Source organism: Mus musculus, chromosome 4, assembly GCF_000001635.26.
Source record: "Mus musculus strain C57BL/6J chromosome 4, GRCm38.p6 C57BL/6J".
Lineage (NCBI taxonomy): Eukaryota > Metazoa > Chordata > Mammalia > Rodentia > Muridae > Mus > Mus musculus.
Genome location: NC_000070.6, coordinates 134,156,386 through 134,175,850, shown reverse-complemented (window position 1 = coordinate 134,175,850; position 19,465 = coordinate 134,156,386). Strand labels below are relative to the sequence as shown.

The 19,465-nt window shown below is 44.6% G+C and overlaps 1 protein-coding gene across 1 annotated transcript in view; it reads left to right on the top strand.

The window, feature by feature from the left end:
• Cep85 (centrosomal protein 85) overlaps nucleotides 1-19,465 on the top strand; it is a 57,228-nt gene that overhangs the window by 11,235 nt on the left and 26,528 nt on the right. The window contains exons 2-3 of the mRNA NM_144527.3: nucleotides 2,971-3,038; nucleotides 8,410-8,562. Of these exons, the coding sequence (NP_653110.3) occupies nucleotides 2,987-3,038; nucleotides 8,410-8,562 (205 nt within the window). The 5' untranslated portion in view covers nucleotides 2,971-2,986. The remainder of the gene's footprint in view (nucleotides 1-2,970; nucleotides 3,039-8,409; nucleotides 8,563-19,465) is intronic.

Below are 19,465 nucleotides of genomic sequence, written 5' to 3'. Positions count from 1 at the left end.
AAAGAAAAGAAAAACGAAAAACTGTGTGGGACCTAGGGAGCTGGCTACAAATCACGAGGAACTGGATTGGGATTCCCAGTAGGCTCAGCAATATGCGTCTCTGACCCGAGTACTTTGGAGGTAAGGGTAGTAGGCCAGCCAGTCCCCCTGAATCAGTGTAAAGAGACATTACCTCAGAAAATGTGGTGGAAAACACTTGCTGTCTACCTCCGGCCTACACAGTTTGGGTGAGGTGACTAGCATGTAGGCCCTTGTCTCAAGCCCAACCATCCAAGTGGGATCCTCATCTGCATGGTGAAAGTACAGAACTGACCCTGACAGTTTGTCCTCTTGCTTCCACAGGTGCGCTGTTGTGCACACATACAGTAAATGTTAGCTATTTTATTATTATTTTTTTCTCTGTGTAGCAATGGCTGTTCTGGAATTCATTCTGTAGACCAGGCTTGCCCAAACTCTCAGATCCAACTGCCTCTGCAGTCTGTGTGCTAGGATCAAAGATATGAGCCACTATCACCTAGCCAAAAAAAAATTTTTTTAATTTTAATTTTATGTATATGTGTGTGGTATGAGCATATGAGGTGTGAGTGCAAGTGCCCATGAAGTCCAGAATGGGGGTTTGGGTCCCCTGGAGCTGCAGTTACAGCTTGCTGTGATCTGCCTGACATGGGTGCTTAGAACTGAACTCAGGTCTCCTGTGAGAGTAGTACACTGACTGACTTAACCACCGACTGAGCCGTCTTCCCAGAGCCGTCTTCCCAGCCCCTGTTGTTTGTTTTTTGAGATGATCTTGTTAGGTACTTCCCAGGTTATGTATTTCTTGAGCTTTTTATAGTATCCAGCGGTTTTTCTATCTCAGCCTCTTGAGTAGTTGGGAGTACATGTGTGTGTCACCATGCCCCTGTTTACTTAATTTTTGCTGTTGGGTTTGGTTATTTATTTAATTAATTATTTATTTATTTTTGAGACAAGGTCTCTGTCTAGCTTTGGTGATTCTCGAACTCTCTGTATAAGCCAGGGTGGCCTTGAGCTCACAGAGATGTCTCCACCTCTGCCTCTTCATGCAGGGATTAAAGATTTATATATGGGTGTTTTGTCTAGATAGTTTTTTGGGTTACGTATGTGTACCTACTGCCTGCCACCAGAGACCTGAAAGAGTGTTGAATTCCTAAAGTTATAAGTAGTTGTGAGCCACCCAGGGAATGCTGGGAATCAAAGATTTTTTTTTTAAGTGATTTCTTTTTAAAGATTTATTTTATGTATATGAGTACACTGTAGCTGTTTTCAGACACACCAGAAGAGGGCATTGGATCCCATTCTATACATGGTCATGAGCCACCATGTGGTTGCTGGGAATTGAACTCAGGACCTCTGGAAGAGCAGTCAGTGCTCTTAACCACTGAGCCATCTCTCCAGCCTGGGAATCAAAGTTTTGTCCTCTAGAACAGCTGGTGCTCTTAACCGCTAAGCAGTCCCTCTAGCCTTAAAATACTGTGCAGTGTAAAATATGGGAAAATGAGTATATGGTATGATTTTGTAAGATAGGTTTTTGTTTCTTCTCTTGCTTGTTGTATACTAGTAAAATAGCCTTAAAATCTTCAAAATGCTATATATCTTTTCTTAAGCTAATAAGTATTTGTTGGCTGATAGCCCCTGGGTAGTTTTTGTAGTTCTTTTTTCTGGGGTGGGGGGGAGGTGGTACCCAGGATTACTCTGCCTGCCTGGTAGAACTCACTCCTTTTGATTTGGCAGTAGAGCTTAATGGGCAGCAGTCTTGGTGGGCAAACCTTTACAAACCTTTATAACATCCTTATTAACTCTAAGCTCCTAATTGTTAGGAGTAAAGCCCTATTTTCTTAGCTTTCTACAGTGCCCAGGAAATCTGGTTAGTGTGCCACCTATATCTTCCAGTCATATTTGAGGCAGTACTCCTTTAGCTAAATTCTACTTTTGTGTAACTTATATTTTCTCAACCAAGTTTATTCATAAATCCTTTATAACACAGTTCATCATTTCTAGCTTCTCCACTTCTAGCTTCTCCATCAGTAGCCAACTCAAGGGAGTGTGTTCTCTTTGAAGCTTATTTGCCTTTGACATATGCATCTCTTTACCTGTGTCTCTTGTAATATCTCCCTTTTCTCCTTTTTTCCTGTTTTGTTTTGTTTGTTGGAGGCAGTCTCATTGTGTTGCACAGATTTGTGGTAATTCTTCTGCCTCAACTTCCCAAGTATAGGATTATGGGTATGTAGTACCACACCTGGCTGCAATATCTTTTCTTGGGGGTGCAGGGGTTCAAGACTGAGTTTCTCTGTCTAGCCCTGGCTGTCCTGGAACTCACTCTGTAGACCAGGCTGGCCTCGAACTCAGAAATCTGCCTGCCTCTGCCTCCCGAGTGCTGGGATTAAAGGTGTGCGCCACCACTGCCTGGCTTGTAGTATCTTTATAATAAGACCATACTTTATTTTTCTAAACAAGGTATATAGTTCTGATTGATCTGGATTATTATTATGTAAACTAGGCTGGCCTTGAATTTGTGGTTAATTCTCCTGCCTCTGCCTCTTGAGTGCTGGAATTATAGATGTGTTCCATCATGCCTAATCTAAACTAGTAAAAATAAAGATTCCTTGAGTTCTGTAAACCATTCTAGCAAATAAACTCTAGGAGGGAGTCTGGGACCGTTGGTTTGTAGCTAGTTGATAAGCATGGGTATCACAAGCTGAGAATTGGGATAGCTTTCAAAGCTGGGCAGTTGGAACGCCAACACACACACACATACACACATAAACACACATACACACACGTGTGCGCACATGCAGTCTAGTGTCAGAGTATGTTAGAGTTAGGAGGAAACAATTTGTTTATTATGTCAAGTTTATGGTGGGTTTTGTTTTGTTTCATCTAATGGGAACAGAGATATACATAATTTTTACAAAGATTCTGGAAATTCTGACTGGTTACTCTTTCATTCTGCAGTTGTCTCAGGTAACTGATGGCCATGCAAGAAAAATACCCAAATGACAGGTCTCATGCTACTTCACCAGGTAAGTAGTCTTCTGTATTAAATTTCGACTTCTTCTATTTGTGTGTGTGTGTGTGTGTGTGTGTGTGTGTGTGTGTGTGTGTGTGTGTGTGTGTGTGTGTGTGTAGGTGTGTGCAGGTATGCTCTCTTGTGCATGTGGAGTCTATGTCTATGAGACATAGTTCTGAGTGAAGTCAGGGAGGAACAGCATGAATCACTGTGTTCTACTCTTGTGCTACTCCACAAAGATTGGAATTCTTGGATGCCCGCCATCTCTTGTACCAAGAGAGCTGCGAATTTATCTCTAGAATGGATTAACAAGCTTTTGAAAGCTCAGTGGATGCACACTGTAGGTATATGAAGTATATGTATATAAATACACATACAAATACAGAGAGAGGAATTTAGTTATGGAAGCAAATTTCAGATCAGAATAGTAAAATAACTTGATTTTTTTTTGAGATATTTGTCAAGAAATGACATTTTTTTATTATTATTATTCAACTTTAACTAGACAAATGCTTTTTAACTTCAGAGTCTCACAGAACCTGGCTCATGGTAGACCCTGGTACATTTTTGTAGTATCTTCTTAGGTTTGCCATCTCTTCTTTCTCCCCCCTCCCCTCCTTTCTTTCCTTCATTTTTATGTGTGTGATGTGTGTAGTGTGTGTGTGTGTGTGTGTGTGTGTGTGTGTGTGTGTGTGTGTGTGCGCGCGTGCGCGCGCTCAAGTGTGCAGGTGTAGGTGCCATGGAGGTCAGATAGCAACTCTCAAGGGTTGTTTTCCTCCCACCTTGTGGGATCTGGGCATCAAACTCATGTTGCCAAGGTTGTGCCTAAGTGCTTCTACCCCTGAGCCTTTCTGTTGGCCAGCTTGCTTCTCACAGTAGGCCTCATGATAAGCATCTGCATGACTTCCAGATGCCTTCAGTAGTTATTGAATATTTGCCATATGCCCTGCACTATCTTATAGGTAAATTATAATTTTAATATTAATGCAAGATAGCAATTCCTAACAAAGTTTCCTGCCTTTTTTGTTGTCTCCAGTAGCATGTTTTTCAGATTTACAGCAACACAAGCACATACACAAAAGGGGGGTTTTGTTGGTTTGGTTTTAGTTTTGTTGGCTTGCCAGGGTGATGAGGTCCTGAGGTCCTGGCTGACCAGGAATTCACTGTATAGACCAGTCTGATCTTACACTTGAGGCAATCACTCTATGCCACCCCACCTAGTTATACAGATGCTGCTGGTGACTTTAAGCTTAAGACTGTATACCCCAGGCAGGTCTGAAACTTCATTTGTAGCCAAAGATGACCTTGAAATCCTGATCCTCCTGTCTTCACCTTCCAAGTGCTGGGTTATAAGTGTGAGGCACCACACCTAGGTACGAAACTATAGTATAAGTAACTCAAATACGTCAGATAAACTGGGCTTGGTGGTACAATTTTAATCCCAGCACTCTGGAGCAGAGGCAGATGAATCTCTGAGTTCAAGGCCAGCCTGGTCTACAGAGCACATTCCAGGCCAGCCAAGGATACACAGAGAAACCTTGCCTATAAAACTATATATAAGGGCTGGTGAGATGGCTCAGCGGGTAAGAGCACAGACTGCTCTTCTGAAGGTCCTGAGTTCAAATCCCAGCAACCACATGGTGGCTCACAACCACCTGTAATGAGATCTGTCCTCTTCTGGCAAGTCTGAAGACAGCTACAGTGTACTTATGTATTATAATAAATAAATCTTTAAAAAAAAACAACAACTATATATAAATAAATAATTTGCGTGTATATAGAGCAGGTATATTTTTTCAAATTGAATATAATCAAACAATGGGAGTCCTTAGAGAAAGGCTGCCTTCAGGAGAAACTAAGAGTGTGTGCTGTGAATAGGAGGAGGTAAGAGGAAAATGGTGAACGTGGCAGACGCACTAACCTTGACGGAACAAGGCGTTTGCCTGCTTCTAGGATGAATAGTCTGTAGAACCGTATTCCAGTTTCAATTAAGCTTTGGACCTAAGTTCCATGGAGAAGAAGTAGCTGCTGGTGCATTTGTTTATGTGGCTCTTCTGATACAACTTAGGAAATTAACAGGTTTTAAAGATAATGTAACTGTAAGCTGATGGTGATGGTGTGTCCACATGCAGCTCTTGGGAGGCAGGCAGATGCAGGATCAAGGTCTCTCACACACACACACACACACACACACTGGTGTTATGTGCACATCCTGAACCCACCTCAAAAGAGAAATAATATATTTGGTTTATTTTTAATTTTAATTTTTATTTTTTGGTGTTGCTAGACTTGAGCTTTGTAGATGCAAGTTCTTCTACTGAGCTACAAAGAGAAAAAAAAAGAACAAATAAACAGATGATTTTTAAACAAGCTGGTACTGGTGGTACATGCCTGTAACACCTGCAGCCCCACACTTGAGGTCAAGGCAAGAGGATCAAGAGTTTGAAAGCATAGGTGACATTGTCTCAAAAACAAAAATAATTTGGATTTAAGTCTTTGTAAAACTTGGTCTATTTTTTGCTTATTTGTTTTGTATACAAGAACTGGCTGAGTCCAGGCTGGACTCAGAACTGGGAACAACTTCTCGACTTGGATTCCCAAATGTTGAGATAGATTTTAAAGACTTTGAAATGGAGTATGTGTGTGTATGCACATGACTACAAGTGTCAGGCCAGGCCAGAAAAAGGATGATGGATTCCCTAGAGCTGAAGTCACAGGTAGTTCTGAGCCACCCAGAGCAGGTGCTGGGAACTGAACTTAGATATTCATCTAGAGCAATGTGTGCTCTTAACCACTGAGCCATTTCTATGACATGTTAATTTTTAAAAAAATCCTAATCCAACTTGCCTAACAGTACATTAAAGAAGCTTTGAAGTCAGATTCTGTTAGTCTTTTTTTCCTTACTTACTCAAAAACTGGAATGTTTTCTTTAACTTTTTTCATTTAAAAATTTTTTTAAATTTATTTATTATATCTAAGTACACTGTAGCTGTCTTCAAACACACCAGAAGAGGGCATCAGATCTCATTACGGATGGTTGTGAGCCACCATGTGGTTTCTGGGATTTGAACTCAGGACCTTCAGAAGAGCAGTCGGTGCTCTTAACCACTGAGCCATCTCTCCAGCCCTCATTTGAATTTTTAAAAGATTTGATGTGTATAAGAGTGTTCTGCCTGCATGTATGTCTGTGTACCAAGTGCATGCCTGGTGCCCTAGAGGCCAGAAGAGGGTATCAGATCCCATGGAACTGGAGCTAGAGATGGTTGTGAGCTGCCATGTAGGTGCTGGGAATCCAGTCTGGGTTCCCTGGAAGAGCAGGGGCTCTTCCAGTGCTCTTTATTGCGGAGCCATTTCTCCAGCCCCATACATAGGGTCTTTGTAGTGTCCTCACTGTGTAACACTGACTGGACTGCAACTTGCTCTGTAGCCCTGGCTAACCTTGAACTCAATGAGATGCCTATCTCTGCTAGGACTAGATGCATTACCACACCAACTCACCTTAACCTTTTTGGATTCATTTTCAAAATTTATCCGACTGACCTGTTGTGGGTACCCTGGTTCAGACTGGCAGTAGTTTTCAACAAGGAAATAAATATCTGTTCTTTGTGTGGCCTTGGGACATGTAGGGTAATTCACACATCATTGTGATTGAATGAGGGTTGCTACTGATAATTAATTTGTAGAGACCAGGGATATTAAATCATTCTATGCTGTGTAGACTACATAAGCTGTACATTGAAGAATATTTAGGTTCAGAATGCTAACTCATCCATTGAGAACCCATGTAAAGTATGCAGATATTGGACCTGGACATGTATACCACCGCTCTCTTTTCTGTAAACTAGGTAAAGTATTGTAGTTTCAAGTTTTCAATAAATTGTGTGTGTGTGTGTGTGTAGTGAGGCAGGACTCTATTGCCTGCTTCCTCTCCTCCCCACCCCACCCCCCAAAAAAAGGAAAAAAACCAAAATCCCTAAAGATGACTTGTTTTTTAAGACAGGGTCTCTCTTTGTAGACTTGACTGGCTTGGAAATAGCTATATAAATATGGCTGTCCTTTTACTTCTACCTTCCAAGAACAGGATTATGGGTATGTGGCACTATACCAGGCTTCTTGGCAGATCTTATTTCTATCTTTTAATATTTTCAGGTTTCATGTTATTTTCATTAAAAATCAGCTAACTCTCCGGGCAGTGATGGCGCACACCTTTAATCCCAGCACTTGGGAGGCAGAGGCAGGCGGATTTCTGAGTTCAAGGCCAGCTTGGTCTACAGAGTGAGTTCCAGGACAGCCAGGGCTAGACAGAGAAACCCTGTCTCGAAAAAAACAAAAAAACAAAAAACCCAAACAAACAAAAAAATCAGCTAACTCTGGTGAGCCCAGTGGCGCACATTGTAATTCCAGTTACTCAGGAGGCTAATATAGGCGAATTGTCATGAGTTTGAAAGCAACCTGTGCTACAGAGTGATAAACATATAGAAGATGCCTTTAATCCCAGAATTCTGGAAGCAGAGACAGGCTGATCTCCGTAAGTTTGAGACCAGCCTAGTTGGCATGCATAGCAAGTGCCAGGCTAACCTAGGCTTCATTTTAAGATCATGTCTCAAAAGCCAAAACAAACTACAACAGTAGTAAAATAAAACTAAACAACAAAAGTAAATTAAGGGGGGCTGGAGAGATGGCTCAGTGGGTAAGAGCACTGACTGCTCTTCTGAAGGTCCTGAGTTCAAATCCCAGCAACCACATGGTGGCTCACAACCATCCATAATGAAATCTGATGCCCTCTTCTGGAGTGTTTGAAGACAGCTACAGTGTACCTACAAATAATAAATAAATCTTTTTTTTTTAAGTAAATTAAGGAGTTCATAGTAGCTGAAATGGGGCTGAGAATAAGAAAGATGTGCCTGCTGCTGTTTTACAGGTTTAGTCCTGTTTGCTGTGGACATAGCCATTACAAAATAAGGCCCTGGGGTTTTCCATGTACTGCTTTGTTAGCAGTCAACCTGCTTGGAATGTTTTATTGCTGACTAGGTTTTCAAGAACTACATTGCAGTATAGTGCATGCTTAGAGCATGGCTCTATTGTGAGTCGTTCTATGTTGCTATGATAAGGTTTTATATGTCAGTGGATATAACTGAGCTAGAATGTAGCTCTAAGTAATTGATTATTAAACTAAATAGTTTGTTCTTCAACTGGATTAAGCACTAATTCTTTGAAAGGGGCCTATCTTGAGAAATCTTGAGCTTCAACAATGTGGATAGTCAGTTAAGGAATTACATGTGAAGTCACCTAATAAAAATTTACTGACCTTACACTCCAAAAAAGTGCTTAATTCAATTTCATCAGCTGGCTCACACTAAAGTGAAAAATGCCTCTTGTTACAGGTTCCAATGTGATTCAAAAAGGCAGTTCTCTGGGAACTGAGTGGCAGACACCAGTTATCTCAGAGACCTTTCGGAGCCGCTTCAGCCGCTGCTCAAGCATTGCTGACAGTGGGGACACAGCCATTGGGACATCATGCTCAGACATTGCAGAGGGTAAGCTTGATTCCCGATTTGACTGTCAGCATGCACTGCCATTGTCCATTTGAATTCCACATAGATTGTCATTTACAGACTGATTGTAAGGACAGGCTATTCAGTCATGGAATCTGAATAACCATAAATAATCTCAAGCATATTTATTTATTTATTTATTATGTATAGTGTTGTGCCTGCATATGTGCCTACATGCCTGAAGAGGGCACCAGATCCCGTTACAGATGGTTGTGAGCCACCATGTTCTTGGTGGGAATTGAACTCAGGACCTCTGTAAGAGCAGTCAGTGCTCTTAACCTCTGAGCCATCTCTCCAGTCCAAGCTCGCTTACTTCTTTCTGTCTGTCTTTCTTTCTCTCTTTCTTTCCAAGCTTCTTTTTTTTTCTTTCTTTTTTAAGACTTATTTATTTATTTTATGTATGTGAGTACACTGTAGCTGTACAGAAAGTTATGAGCCTTCATGTGGTTGTTGGGAACTGAATTTTTAGGACCTCTGCTTGCTCGCTCCGATCAACTCTGCTCGCTCAGGCCCAAAGATTTATTTATTATATGTAAGTACACTGGCTGACTTCAGACACACCAGAAGAGGGCGTCAGATCTCATTATGGGTGGTTGTGAGCCACCATGTGGTTGCTGGGATTTGAACTCAAGACCTTCAGAAGAGCAGTCAGTGCTCTTACCTGCTGAGCCATCTCTCCAGCCCCAAGCTTATTTCTTTCTTTTTTTTTTTTTTAGATTTATTTTATTTATTATACATAAGTACACTGTAGCTGTCTTCAGACATACCAGAAAAGGGCGTCAGATCTCATTATGGGTGGTTGTGAGTCACCATGTGGTTACTGGGATTTAAACTCAGGACCTTTGGAAGAACAGTCAGTGCTCTTACCCACTGAGCCATCTCACCAGCCCCTAAGCTTATTTCTTAATATCACCAAATTTTCTGTCTTACTATGGTGTGTGTACACACCTGTTCTTTGTTCTTGGTTCTGTGGTTCTTGAGGTTGAACCCTGGGCCTCACACATGCTCCAGGTGTCCTACCATTCAGACATAGCCCTGGCATAGTGTTTTTCGTCAATGGCCCTTTTTCCATTGTTAATCTAGGCCCGTTTGTACTATTCCCATCTTCATCTATCTGCTAGCTAGTCCACTTGTACTATTATGCATGCTCTAGTAGTCCCACAAGGCTTTCCCCGTGCCCTCTCCTTTACTGAGCTCCTTCCATATAACCTCTATTTTTTTATTTTTGTATCTCTAATGTCTCTGCCACTTGCTTTTGCACACATGTACCAATTACCCATAAGTACTTTACAAGGCATTTAAATGGGGCCTAGAGGGCAGAAGATCTAATGATAATAATTACTATTTATGGGGCCAGACATAGTGGTATATGCCTTTAGTTCCAGCACTTGGGAAGCAGAGGCAGATAGATCTCTGAATTCAAGGCCAGCCTGGTCTGAGTTTAGGACAGCCAAAGCTACATAGTGAGACTCTTTCTCATAAAAACAAACAAAAAATTACTATTTATGGGGCTGGAGTGATAGCTTATCAGTTAAAAGCACTTGTTGCTCTTGTAAAGGAGCCAAGTTTAATTTCTAGCTCCCACTTCAGGTAGCTCACAATAGTTTGTAACTTCAGTATTGTGCACATGCATACATGTAGACAAAATACTCATGTGAATAAAATAAGTCTGTTTTTTAAGTGTGTATATTATTTTTTGGTTTTGGGACAGTGTCTTATATAGACCAGTCTGTCTTTGAACTTGCTGTGTAGTCAGGAATAAGTTGATTTCCTGCTTCCATCTCCCAAGTACTTGTATGACAGGAGTGTGTCACCATGCCATCTTGTAATTAAAAAAATATAATGAAACAGGAATGGTAGGAGGTAAAAGTAGCTTTTATTCTCCTATTGGGAATTGTTGTCTCAGAAGTGTACTGCCTCCGTCTGCTAACCTTGGCTTTGCCCTGGAAGCTTCTAGCCTCCTGTAATCTTATCTAAGCCTAGATTGTTTTCAGCCTCTGAGACTTACTGCGGAATAAGTTCACCCTTTCTTTTTCTTTCCGAGCCCTGACTGGCTGGTTCAGCTCAGCTGTTTTGGCTCGATCTCCTCTCCACACTAACTGATTCAATCTGGCTTCTCTGTCTCTCTGCTTCTCCTGAACTGCTCTGCTTGGCCTCAAACTAACTTTGGCTGCTCTGCTCTTCTGTTCCTTCTCGTTCTCTGGCCCATTCTTCACCTGTGTCTAGTTTGTTCTCTCTCGAACCTGTCTCTGTAAAACTCTCCCGTTGGGAGAACACCAAGTCCCAGAAGTTACCTGTCCTCTAGCCTCCTATAGGTGCACTGTGGTGTGTTTGAGCCCATGCACACACATAATCAATTATCTTTTTTTACAATGTAATTTAAAAACAATTAAGTTTGAGGTTAACCTAGGTTACTTTGTAGTCCGTGTTCTAATAAAACAAACAACCAAGAGGACTCAACACTTGCCTACCATTCATTCAGGCTCTACCATCTCTCATTCCTCCCACCCCAGGGCTACATGACACTGTCTCCAAAACTTAAAAGAGAACAAGGATGTTAAGTCTGTTTGAAAGACCCCCGAGGTGGGTGGTCAATCAATCTGAGGAGACCCTCCCAAGGATCAGCGAGACCACGATTCGGATGTAATCAGCAAGAGGCTTTATTGGGAACACGGGTACCCGGGCGACTCAGTCTGTCGGAGGACTGGCGCGCCGAGTGTGGAGTTCTTACCCTTTTTATAGGGCTGGGGCTGGGGAGCAAAAAGCGCGGGTACAGAAGCGAGAAGCGAGCTGAGTGGTTAGTTCAAATCAAGGCTTGGGGTATTTCCTGGTCATTTGGGGAACCTGAAACTGAGGTGGGACTTTTTCAGAAACTGTTGCTGGTTCCGCTTTATCTGGGTACCATCTGTTCTTGGCCCTGAGCCGGGGCCCAGGCGCTTGACCACCGATATCCTGTTTGGCCCTTGTCCTAGTATTATTCAGCCTTGATTTGTAACTGTTAATCTTTAACTGAACTTCCTTGTAACTTTTGAGAGCTCAGCTCTGGTACTTTTTCATGCCTTGCAAAATGGCGTTACTGCAGCTAGCTTGCTAAGCCTTATGGTGGGGTCTTTCATTCCCCCCTCTTTCTGGAAACTGAATAAAATCTTTTATTCACGTGATTTCACTTCTTCTGGATCTATTGATTTGAGTTGGTGATACTGTTGGGTCAGAACCAGGGCCTGCACCACCGAAATTCTGTCTTTTACAAACTGGACCAAGCGGTTGAGAATACAGGGTCCGAGGAGTAGGATTAATAAAAGTATTATCAAGGGGCCCATAATGGTGGATATCAAGGTCGTGAACCATGGGGACCTGTTAAACAGTCTCTCAAACCACCCTTGTAACATTGAAGACCTGGTGAGGGCTGTCACGTTGTACCGAGGCTCCTGCCCTCACTAAGATCCCCATAACTATCAGGGGGCCCCACGGGTTAATCTTATCTTTAAGGGATTTTGAGAACGCTGGACCTTCCATGCTGTTCCGGCTGGAGGAGTTGTCGCCGCCTTTACGTGAGCGGCGTGTATCCACGCAGAGATGCCGTCTACTTTGAGAGCGGTGGGGGTGGTCAGCAGGACGGTGTAGGGTCCTTTCCAGCGGGGTTCTAAGTTCTTAGTCTGGTGCCGGCGTACCCACACGGCGTCACCGACACGGAAGGGGTGTGGTATCACTGGCTGATCCAGCTGGTCCTGATAAGCAGCGGCCAGTGGCTTCCAGACCTCTCGTTGTACTGCTTGGAGGGCCTGTAAGTGAGCTTGGAGAGAGGGACTATTAGTTAACTTTGACATTTCAGGATCATGAAAATTGACAAGGGGCGGGGGTGCCCCATACAGAATTTCATACGGAGTAAGTCCATGTGGGCCCGGAGTATTCCGGGCTCGGTAGAGGGCCAAGGGGAGTAGGAGTACCCAGTCTCTAGTGCCAGCTGCAAGCGTTAATTTGGTTAAAGTCTCCTTGATTGTCCTGTTCATTCTTTCTACCTGACCTGAACTCTGGGGTCTGTAAGCACAATGCAGTTTCCAATCGATCCCCAACAAATCGGCCACTGTCTGACTTACCTGGGAGATGAAGGCAGGCCCATTATCTGTCCCCAATACCTGGGGCATCCCGAATCTTGGAAAAATTTCTTCTAATAGCTTCTTGGTTACCACCTTGGCGGTTTCACGTTTAGTTGGGAAGGCTTCTACCCAGCCAGAGAAGGTGTCCACGAACACTAGGAGGTACTTGTACCCGTACAGTCCTGGCTTAACTTCAGTAAAGTCAATTTCCCGATGGGTACCTGGTCGATGTCCGCGTACTCGTACCCCTGCCCCGATCTTGGCTTTACTAGCATTCACTTGAGCACAAGCTGTGCATGATTCTGCCACATACTGGAGAGTTCTGTCTCTGTTTAACATGTAGTAGGGGCTTTCTTCTCTGTCAAGGAGTGCCTTCATCTTTTGAGGGCTGAGGTGAGTGAGCCTGTGTAAGGAGTCTAATAGTTTAAACACAAACTGATCGGGCATTACCGGCTTGCCTTGTAGGACCCAATATCCTTTTATCTGATTATAGGTGGCTCCCAGTTCTCGTAATCTCTTTAGATCTGTTTCAGTGTAGTGGAAATGGGAGGGCGTATACGGGGTCGAGTCCTCTATGAGGAGGGTGGAAGTTTCTGGAGATGTCCTTATGGCTGCCTCTCGGGCCGCTTGGTCTGCCATACGGTTGCCCCTGGCTTCAGCACTGTTTCCCTTTTGATGCCCGGGGCAGTGAATTATACTGAGTCTTTTAGGCAGGAAAAGAGCTTTCAGTAAAGCCAGGATCTCGCTCTTATTTTTGATTTCTCTGCCCTCTGAGGTCAGCAACCCTCGCCTCCTATAGATTTCTCCATGGACATGGGCCGTGGCGAAAGCATATCGGCTGTCAGTATAAACATTTAGCTTCTTACCTTCTGCCATTTTCAGGGCTTGGGTGAGTGCGATCAGTTCGGCTCGCTGGGCTGACGTTCCAGCTGGCAGGGCCCTCGCCCAGATTACCTCGGTCTCAGTCGTCACTGCTGCCCCAGCCTTTCGCTGTCCTTCTTGCAAAAAGCTGCTCCCATCGGTATACCAGGTGTGGTCGGCGTCTGGGATGGGCTGGTCGGTGAGGTCCGGTCTGGTTCCGTGCGTTTCAGCCAAGATCTCGAGGCAATCATGGGGGGCTCCTGACCCTGACCTCCCTAGTCACCTAAGGTCAGGAGGGAGGTCTGGGGCCTCGGTCCTCGGGGCCCTCGTGGCTTCTTTGGGCAGTCCTTAGCCCAGTGTCCCTTTTCTTTGCAGTAGGCGCATTGGTCCTTATCAAGTTGGGGCCTCCTCCGCTCTCCCCCCTGTCTATCCTGTCTCTGACCAATAACTACAGTGGCCAAGAGCTTGCTCATCTCTCTATGTCTCCTGCGGTCCCTTTCTTTCTCTCTCTGCTCATCCTCTGCCCTACGGCGTTCTTCTTTTTCCTCTGTTTCTCTCCTGATACGTTCCTCTCTTTCTTCCGGGGTTTCTCGCTTATTAAAGATCTTTTCAGCTTCCCTCACTAAGTCTCCTAAGGTCTTGCTCTTTAAATCTTCTAACCGCTCTAACTTTCGCCCGATATCCGGGGCAGACTGCCAGATGAATGACATAGACACATTGGTTTCTTGCCCTGGGTCCTCAGGGTCATAAGGAGTGTACCTGCGATAGGCCTCCTTGAGTCTCTCTAAAAAGGCTGAGGGAGACTCATTAGGTCCCTGGGTTATCCCTTTTACCTTGGCCAAATTGGTGGGGCTTCTGCCCGCGTTTTGGAGACCCGCTAAGAGCAACTGGCGATAGAGGACTAGGTGGTTCCTACCTTCTGTAGTGGTGTAATCCCAATCGGGGCGTTCAAGGGGAAAAGCAGCATTGACTTCATTAGGCAACTGAGTGGGGCGTCCATCATTGCCCCGGACTGCCTTTCTAGCCTCTAGGAGCACCCGCTGCTTTTCTTCTCCGGTCAGCAGGGTCCCCAACAACTGCTGACAGTCGTCCCAGGTGGGCTGGTGGGTGATGAGGACGGACTCAATCAAGGCCGTCAATTTACCTGGATCTTCAGAAAAGGAAGGGTTATTATTTTTCCAATTGTATAAGTCCGAGGAGGAAAACGGCCAATACTGAAGCTGGCCATCTCCCCCCATGCGGAGTGGGAATGCCTGGGAGGAGGTGGAGTCCGCTGCGGGAGGGTCCCTCCTTCCCCGCAGTCGAGACACCATGGGAGAAGGGGGGGAAACCTCGGAGGTGGCGGCCGCCTCTTCTTCATCGTTCCCTCTGGCAGAGGAGGAAGGTTGTGCTCCGTACGGCGGGGGGTCCTCTGTGAGAAGGTCAATGAGAGGTCCGCCGTTATCAGGGAGAACCTGGGGCTTAGGAGGTTTGGTCTTTATAGAGGGGGTAAGGGCAGGGTAAAGGGCAGATCGGGACGGAGGTTGCGCAGAAGGACCGGGCGGGAGGACGGGAGCTGTCGGTAAAGGAGGGGGTTTTGGAGAGACAAACGGTTTGACCCACGGAGGGGGGTCATAGGCAAGTGCCTCCCAGGTGACGATATATGGGACCTGATCCGGGTGTCCGTGGGGACCAGGACAAAACACTCTAGACTTGACCTGAGAGATAATACCTAAATTAAAAGTACCATCCTGAGGCCATCCCACATTGAAAGTTGGCCATTCGGCGGAACAGAAGGTAACCCAGCGCCTCTTCCTGACATCCACAGACTGATTGGATGCAATGCGCTGGACATCTCCCCAGTGCTGCAAGGTTAGACTCAGAGGGGTAGTTACGGTCTGTCCCATGATCTCGAAAACACTTAAAGACAGGAGAAAACTAACGAAGGACAAAAGGACAACAAACAAATCAGACGCGCGGCGCGGTTTCGGCGTAAAACCGAAAGTAAAAAATTCAGACGGGGGAGGGAAGTGTCTCCGCCTCTCGTCCCCCAACAAAGCCACGTGCCCCTCGGACAGTGGAGGAGCTCCAAAAAGTCCGACTCGGGTAGGTTAACTGATACAGAATGGGCCACAAAACGGGCCCCCGAGGCCGCTGGGACGTCTCCCAGGGCTGCGGCCGGGAATACGAACTCGTCAGTTCTTCCGCAGAACCGCCAGATACAGATCTAGTTAGCTAACTAGTACAGACGCAGGCGCAAACATTAGATGCCGGCACAAACACGCAACACGCACGGAGACAGAGACAGACACGAAACGACCGCTGGCCAGCTTACCTCCCGGCGGGGGTCGGTGGTCCCTGGGCAGGGGTCTCCTAATCTCGGTGGAACCTCCAAATGAAAGACCCCCGAGGTGGGTGGTCAATCAATCTGAGGAGACCCTCCCAAGGATCAGCGAGACCACGATTCGGATGTAATCAGCAAGAGGCTTTATTGGGAACACGGGTACCCGGGCGACTCAGTCTGTCGGAGGACTGGCGCGCCGAGTGTGGAGTTCTTACCCTTTTTATAGGGCTGGGGCTGGGGAGCAAAAAGCGCGGGTACAGAAGCGAGAAGCGAGCTGAGTGGTTAGTTCAAATCAAGGCTTGGGGTATTTCCTGGTCATTTGGGGAACCTGAAACTGAGGTGGGACTTTTTCAGAAACTGTTGCTGGTTCCGCTTTATCTGGGTACCATCTGTTCTTGGCCCTGAGCCGGGGCCCAGGCGCTTGACCACCGATATCCTGTTTGGCCCTTGTCCTAGTATTATTCAGCCTTGATTTGTAACTGTTAATCTTTAACTGAACTTCCTTGTAACTTTTGAGAGCTCAGCTCTGGTACTTTTTCATGCCTTGCAAAATGGCGTTACTGCAGCTAGCTTGCTAAGCCTTATGGTGGGGTCTTTCATGTTTTATTTTTATTGAGGCTAAGGGAAAGTGCTTACCCAGAGTTTAACTTCCAGCACCACAAGCACACAGTGATTTTGTTTGTTTGTTTGTTTGTTTGCTTGTTTACTTGCTTGCTGAAATCTTGTCCTTCCATCACACCCACACCCTCTCCCTCCCCTCTTCCTTCCTCTTCTTCCTTTTTATTCTTTCCTTTCCTTCCCTATGTCCCCCCCCCACCCTCTTTCCTTTCTTTCACGAGGTGTCTCATCTGTCCCAGGCTGTTCTAGAACTTATATGTAGCAAAGGATGGCCTTGACCTTCTTCTCTTCCTATCTCCACTTTCTGTTTGTGGGCATATGCTATACTACCCAGTTTAAGCAGAGTTAACCCAGGACTTCATGGATGCTGGCAAGCAGATGCAGTCTACCTACCCTAGAGCTCATTGACTCAGCTAGACCGTGTCCGACAAGACTGTGTCCGACAAGCCTCGAGGGGTCTCTTGCACTAGGATGAAGAGCTTTTGCTACCTTGCTCAGCTTTTTGCATGGGGCTGGTAATTAAACTCAGGTCACCAGACTGGGTCACAGCAAGTATTTTACCAACTAAATAGTCTTCCCCCAGCCTACTTGTCTGCCGGTTTTGCTTTTATACTGTGACTGTGTTGCTGGAAAAATCAAGGGCTTTTGTACATCTTAGGCAAATGCCCTATCACTGGACTATATAACCCAGTCTTACGCCATAAGGTTTTAATATTTTCAGATTTTAGAGACAGTGTTTCATATAGTAGTTCAGGCTGACCTCGAAGTCACTATTTCAAAGCTTGGAAGACAACTAATGGAATTACAGGCATTCGGTCCACCATCCAGTCTAGCTTGATTTGATTTTTTTTTTTAATTTATTTTTATTTTATAAGCATTGATTGATGTTTTGCTTACATAGATGTCTATATGAGGATGTCACATCCCCTGGAACTGGAGTTACAGACAATTGTGAGCTGCCATGCGGGTGCTAGGAATTGAACTGGGTCCTCTGGAAGAAGAGCCCACTCTCTAGTCCTCCAGCTTGATTTTTTTTTTTTTTTGAGACAGGGTTTCTCTGTGTTGCTGTGGCTGTCCTGGAACTCACTCTGTAGACCAGGTTGGCCTCGAACTCAGAAATCTGCCTGCCCAAGTGCTGGGATTAAAGGCGTGCGCCACCACCGCCCAGCTCAGCTTGATTTTTTTAAAGTAGGCTTTTTAGATTTCAGAATTTTGTGTTATGGATGCCCAACCAGTCAAATCTGCAAATATCCCCAAATTACCTCCTGTCTCCTTCCGACATTTGTACCACTTTTGGTCCCAACTGCTTCAGAATAGAATTATTCAACCTATAGTTGCTGAGCTGATTCAAACGAAGAAATTTAGAATTACAGCCTTGAAATGTCAAATGCTCCATGATTTGGGGAACTGTGGATGTACATAAAAATCCCGTAAAGTGAATCTGGAATACCTTTGAAAATCATAGAATGTAGTGCAAGTTTGAAAATAAGTGTTGCTTTCAAAATATTCTAAAAGACAATTGAGACTTCAGGTGTGACTTGCTGTCTTAAAGCCTGGGTCTGGTTCCTCATTTTAGCAGTGCTTACAGTCTCAGTGTCCTCTCTCATTACTGAGCAGTGGGGATGGATGGGACCTCTTCTGAGAGCTGTGAGATGGTGCTTATCCCAGAGCTGATACTGAGAACATCAAATAGATTACCTGCTGGGCTTAGACACTGCAGCCTCCTTCAGCCTTTAATCATACTGAAGTCCTGACCTACAGAACCTGCCCTTTAACTCCGAAGCTTTCTTCTTGTTGATCCTAAGAGGCTAATGAATGTTATCAGAAGTTATCTGCTTTGGGGGAATTCTATATGCTTTCTTATTTTTAACAGAGTTTGACTGTATAGCCCAGCCTGCCTGGAATTTTGTAGCTCAGTCTGGTCTTGAATTTGTAGTCCACTGACTTTAGCCTTCCAGGTGTGCTACAATTTAGGTATGTACAAGCACTCCAGGCTTAGTTGTTGTTGTTGGTACTGGTTTGAGAGTTGGGTTTTGTTTTGTTTTGTTTTTAGTATAATCTCTTATATAACTCCATGATAACCTGAATATAGGAAGTTGTATACTTCACATAATCACAAGGGATAATTTGAATTGGATGTATTTGTTGTTACTTCTTTTGGTTTTAGAGATATTTTGTTTTGTTTTGAGACAGAGTCTCAGGATACAGCTCAGGCTAGCTTTCAGCTAGCTATGTAGCCCAGGTAGGCCTCAAATAAATATAAGTCTAGTCTGAAAAAAAGTTTAAAATCATATTCTAGTACAGACAAGTAGGCAAATGGACAACAAAATAAAAACAGATTTCTGTATTTACCCACTTGAGCATGCTCAGTGTGCTAGAGTGAAACCTGAGAGTTACTAAGAATAACCTCGAATGTTCAGGCAGTCGGCTCTGGGGTGTGGGAGAGAGCGAGCCTGACTCAGATGCTGCACGCTCCTGCCTGGATCCTCAGCCGCTCCGTCTCCCTCCTAGCTTCACGGTAGCTTGGACTCATTGCTCACGTCACTGGGGAGCTCTTGGAGGTCAGAGGATTTTAGCACTCCCTAGAAGGAAAATTGTTTTTATTAAATTAGATTATAATTTAGATTTGCTTAGCTTCCAAAGAGTAGGCCTATTCCATTTCCCTTAAAGTAAGTGATTTTTTTTTAAGTTTTCAACTTTCTCAAGTTGTTGTATGATTTTTTTTGTCTTCCTTTTTTAGGGGTCAAGGGTTTTATTCTGTAGCCATGGCTGGCCTGGAACTGTCAGTGTAACCCATACTGGCCTTAAACACAGGATAATTCTTCTACTCTACCTCCAAGTGCTAGGATCATAGGCATAAGCCAGGCTTCCACCTCCTCCCTGCTCCTTCTGATCACACTCTCTCTACTTGGTCTGAAAACAAAGAATGTCTAGCATTGCCACCAAACAAGAAAAACTGCTGCTTTAATCTTAACTCATGGAAGAC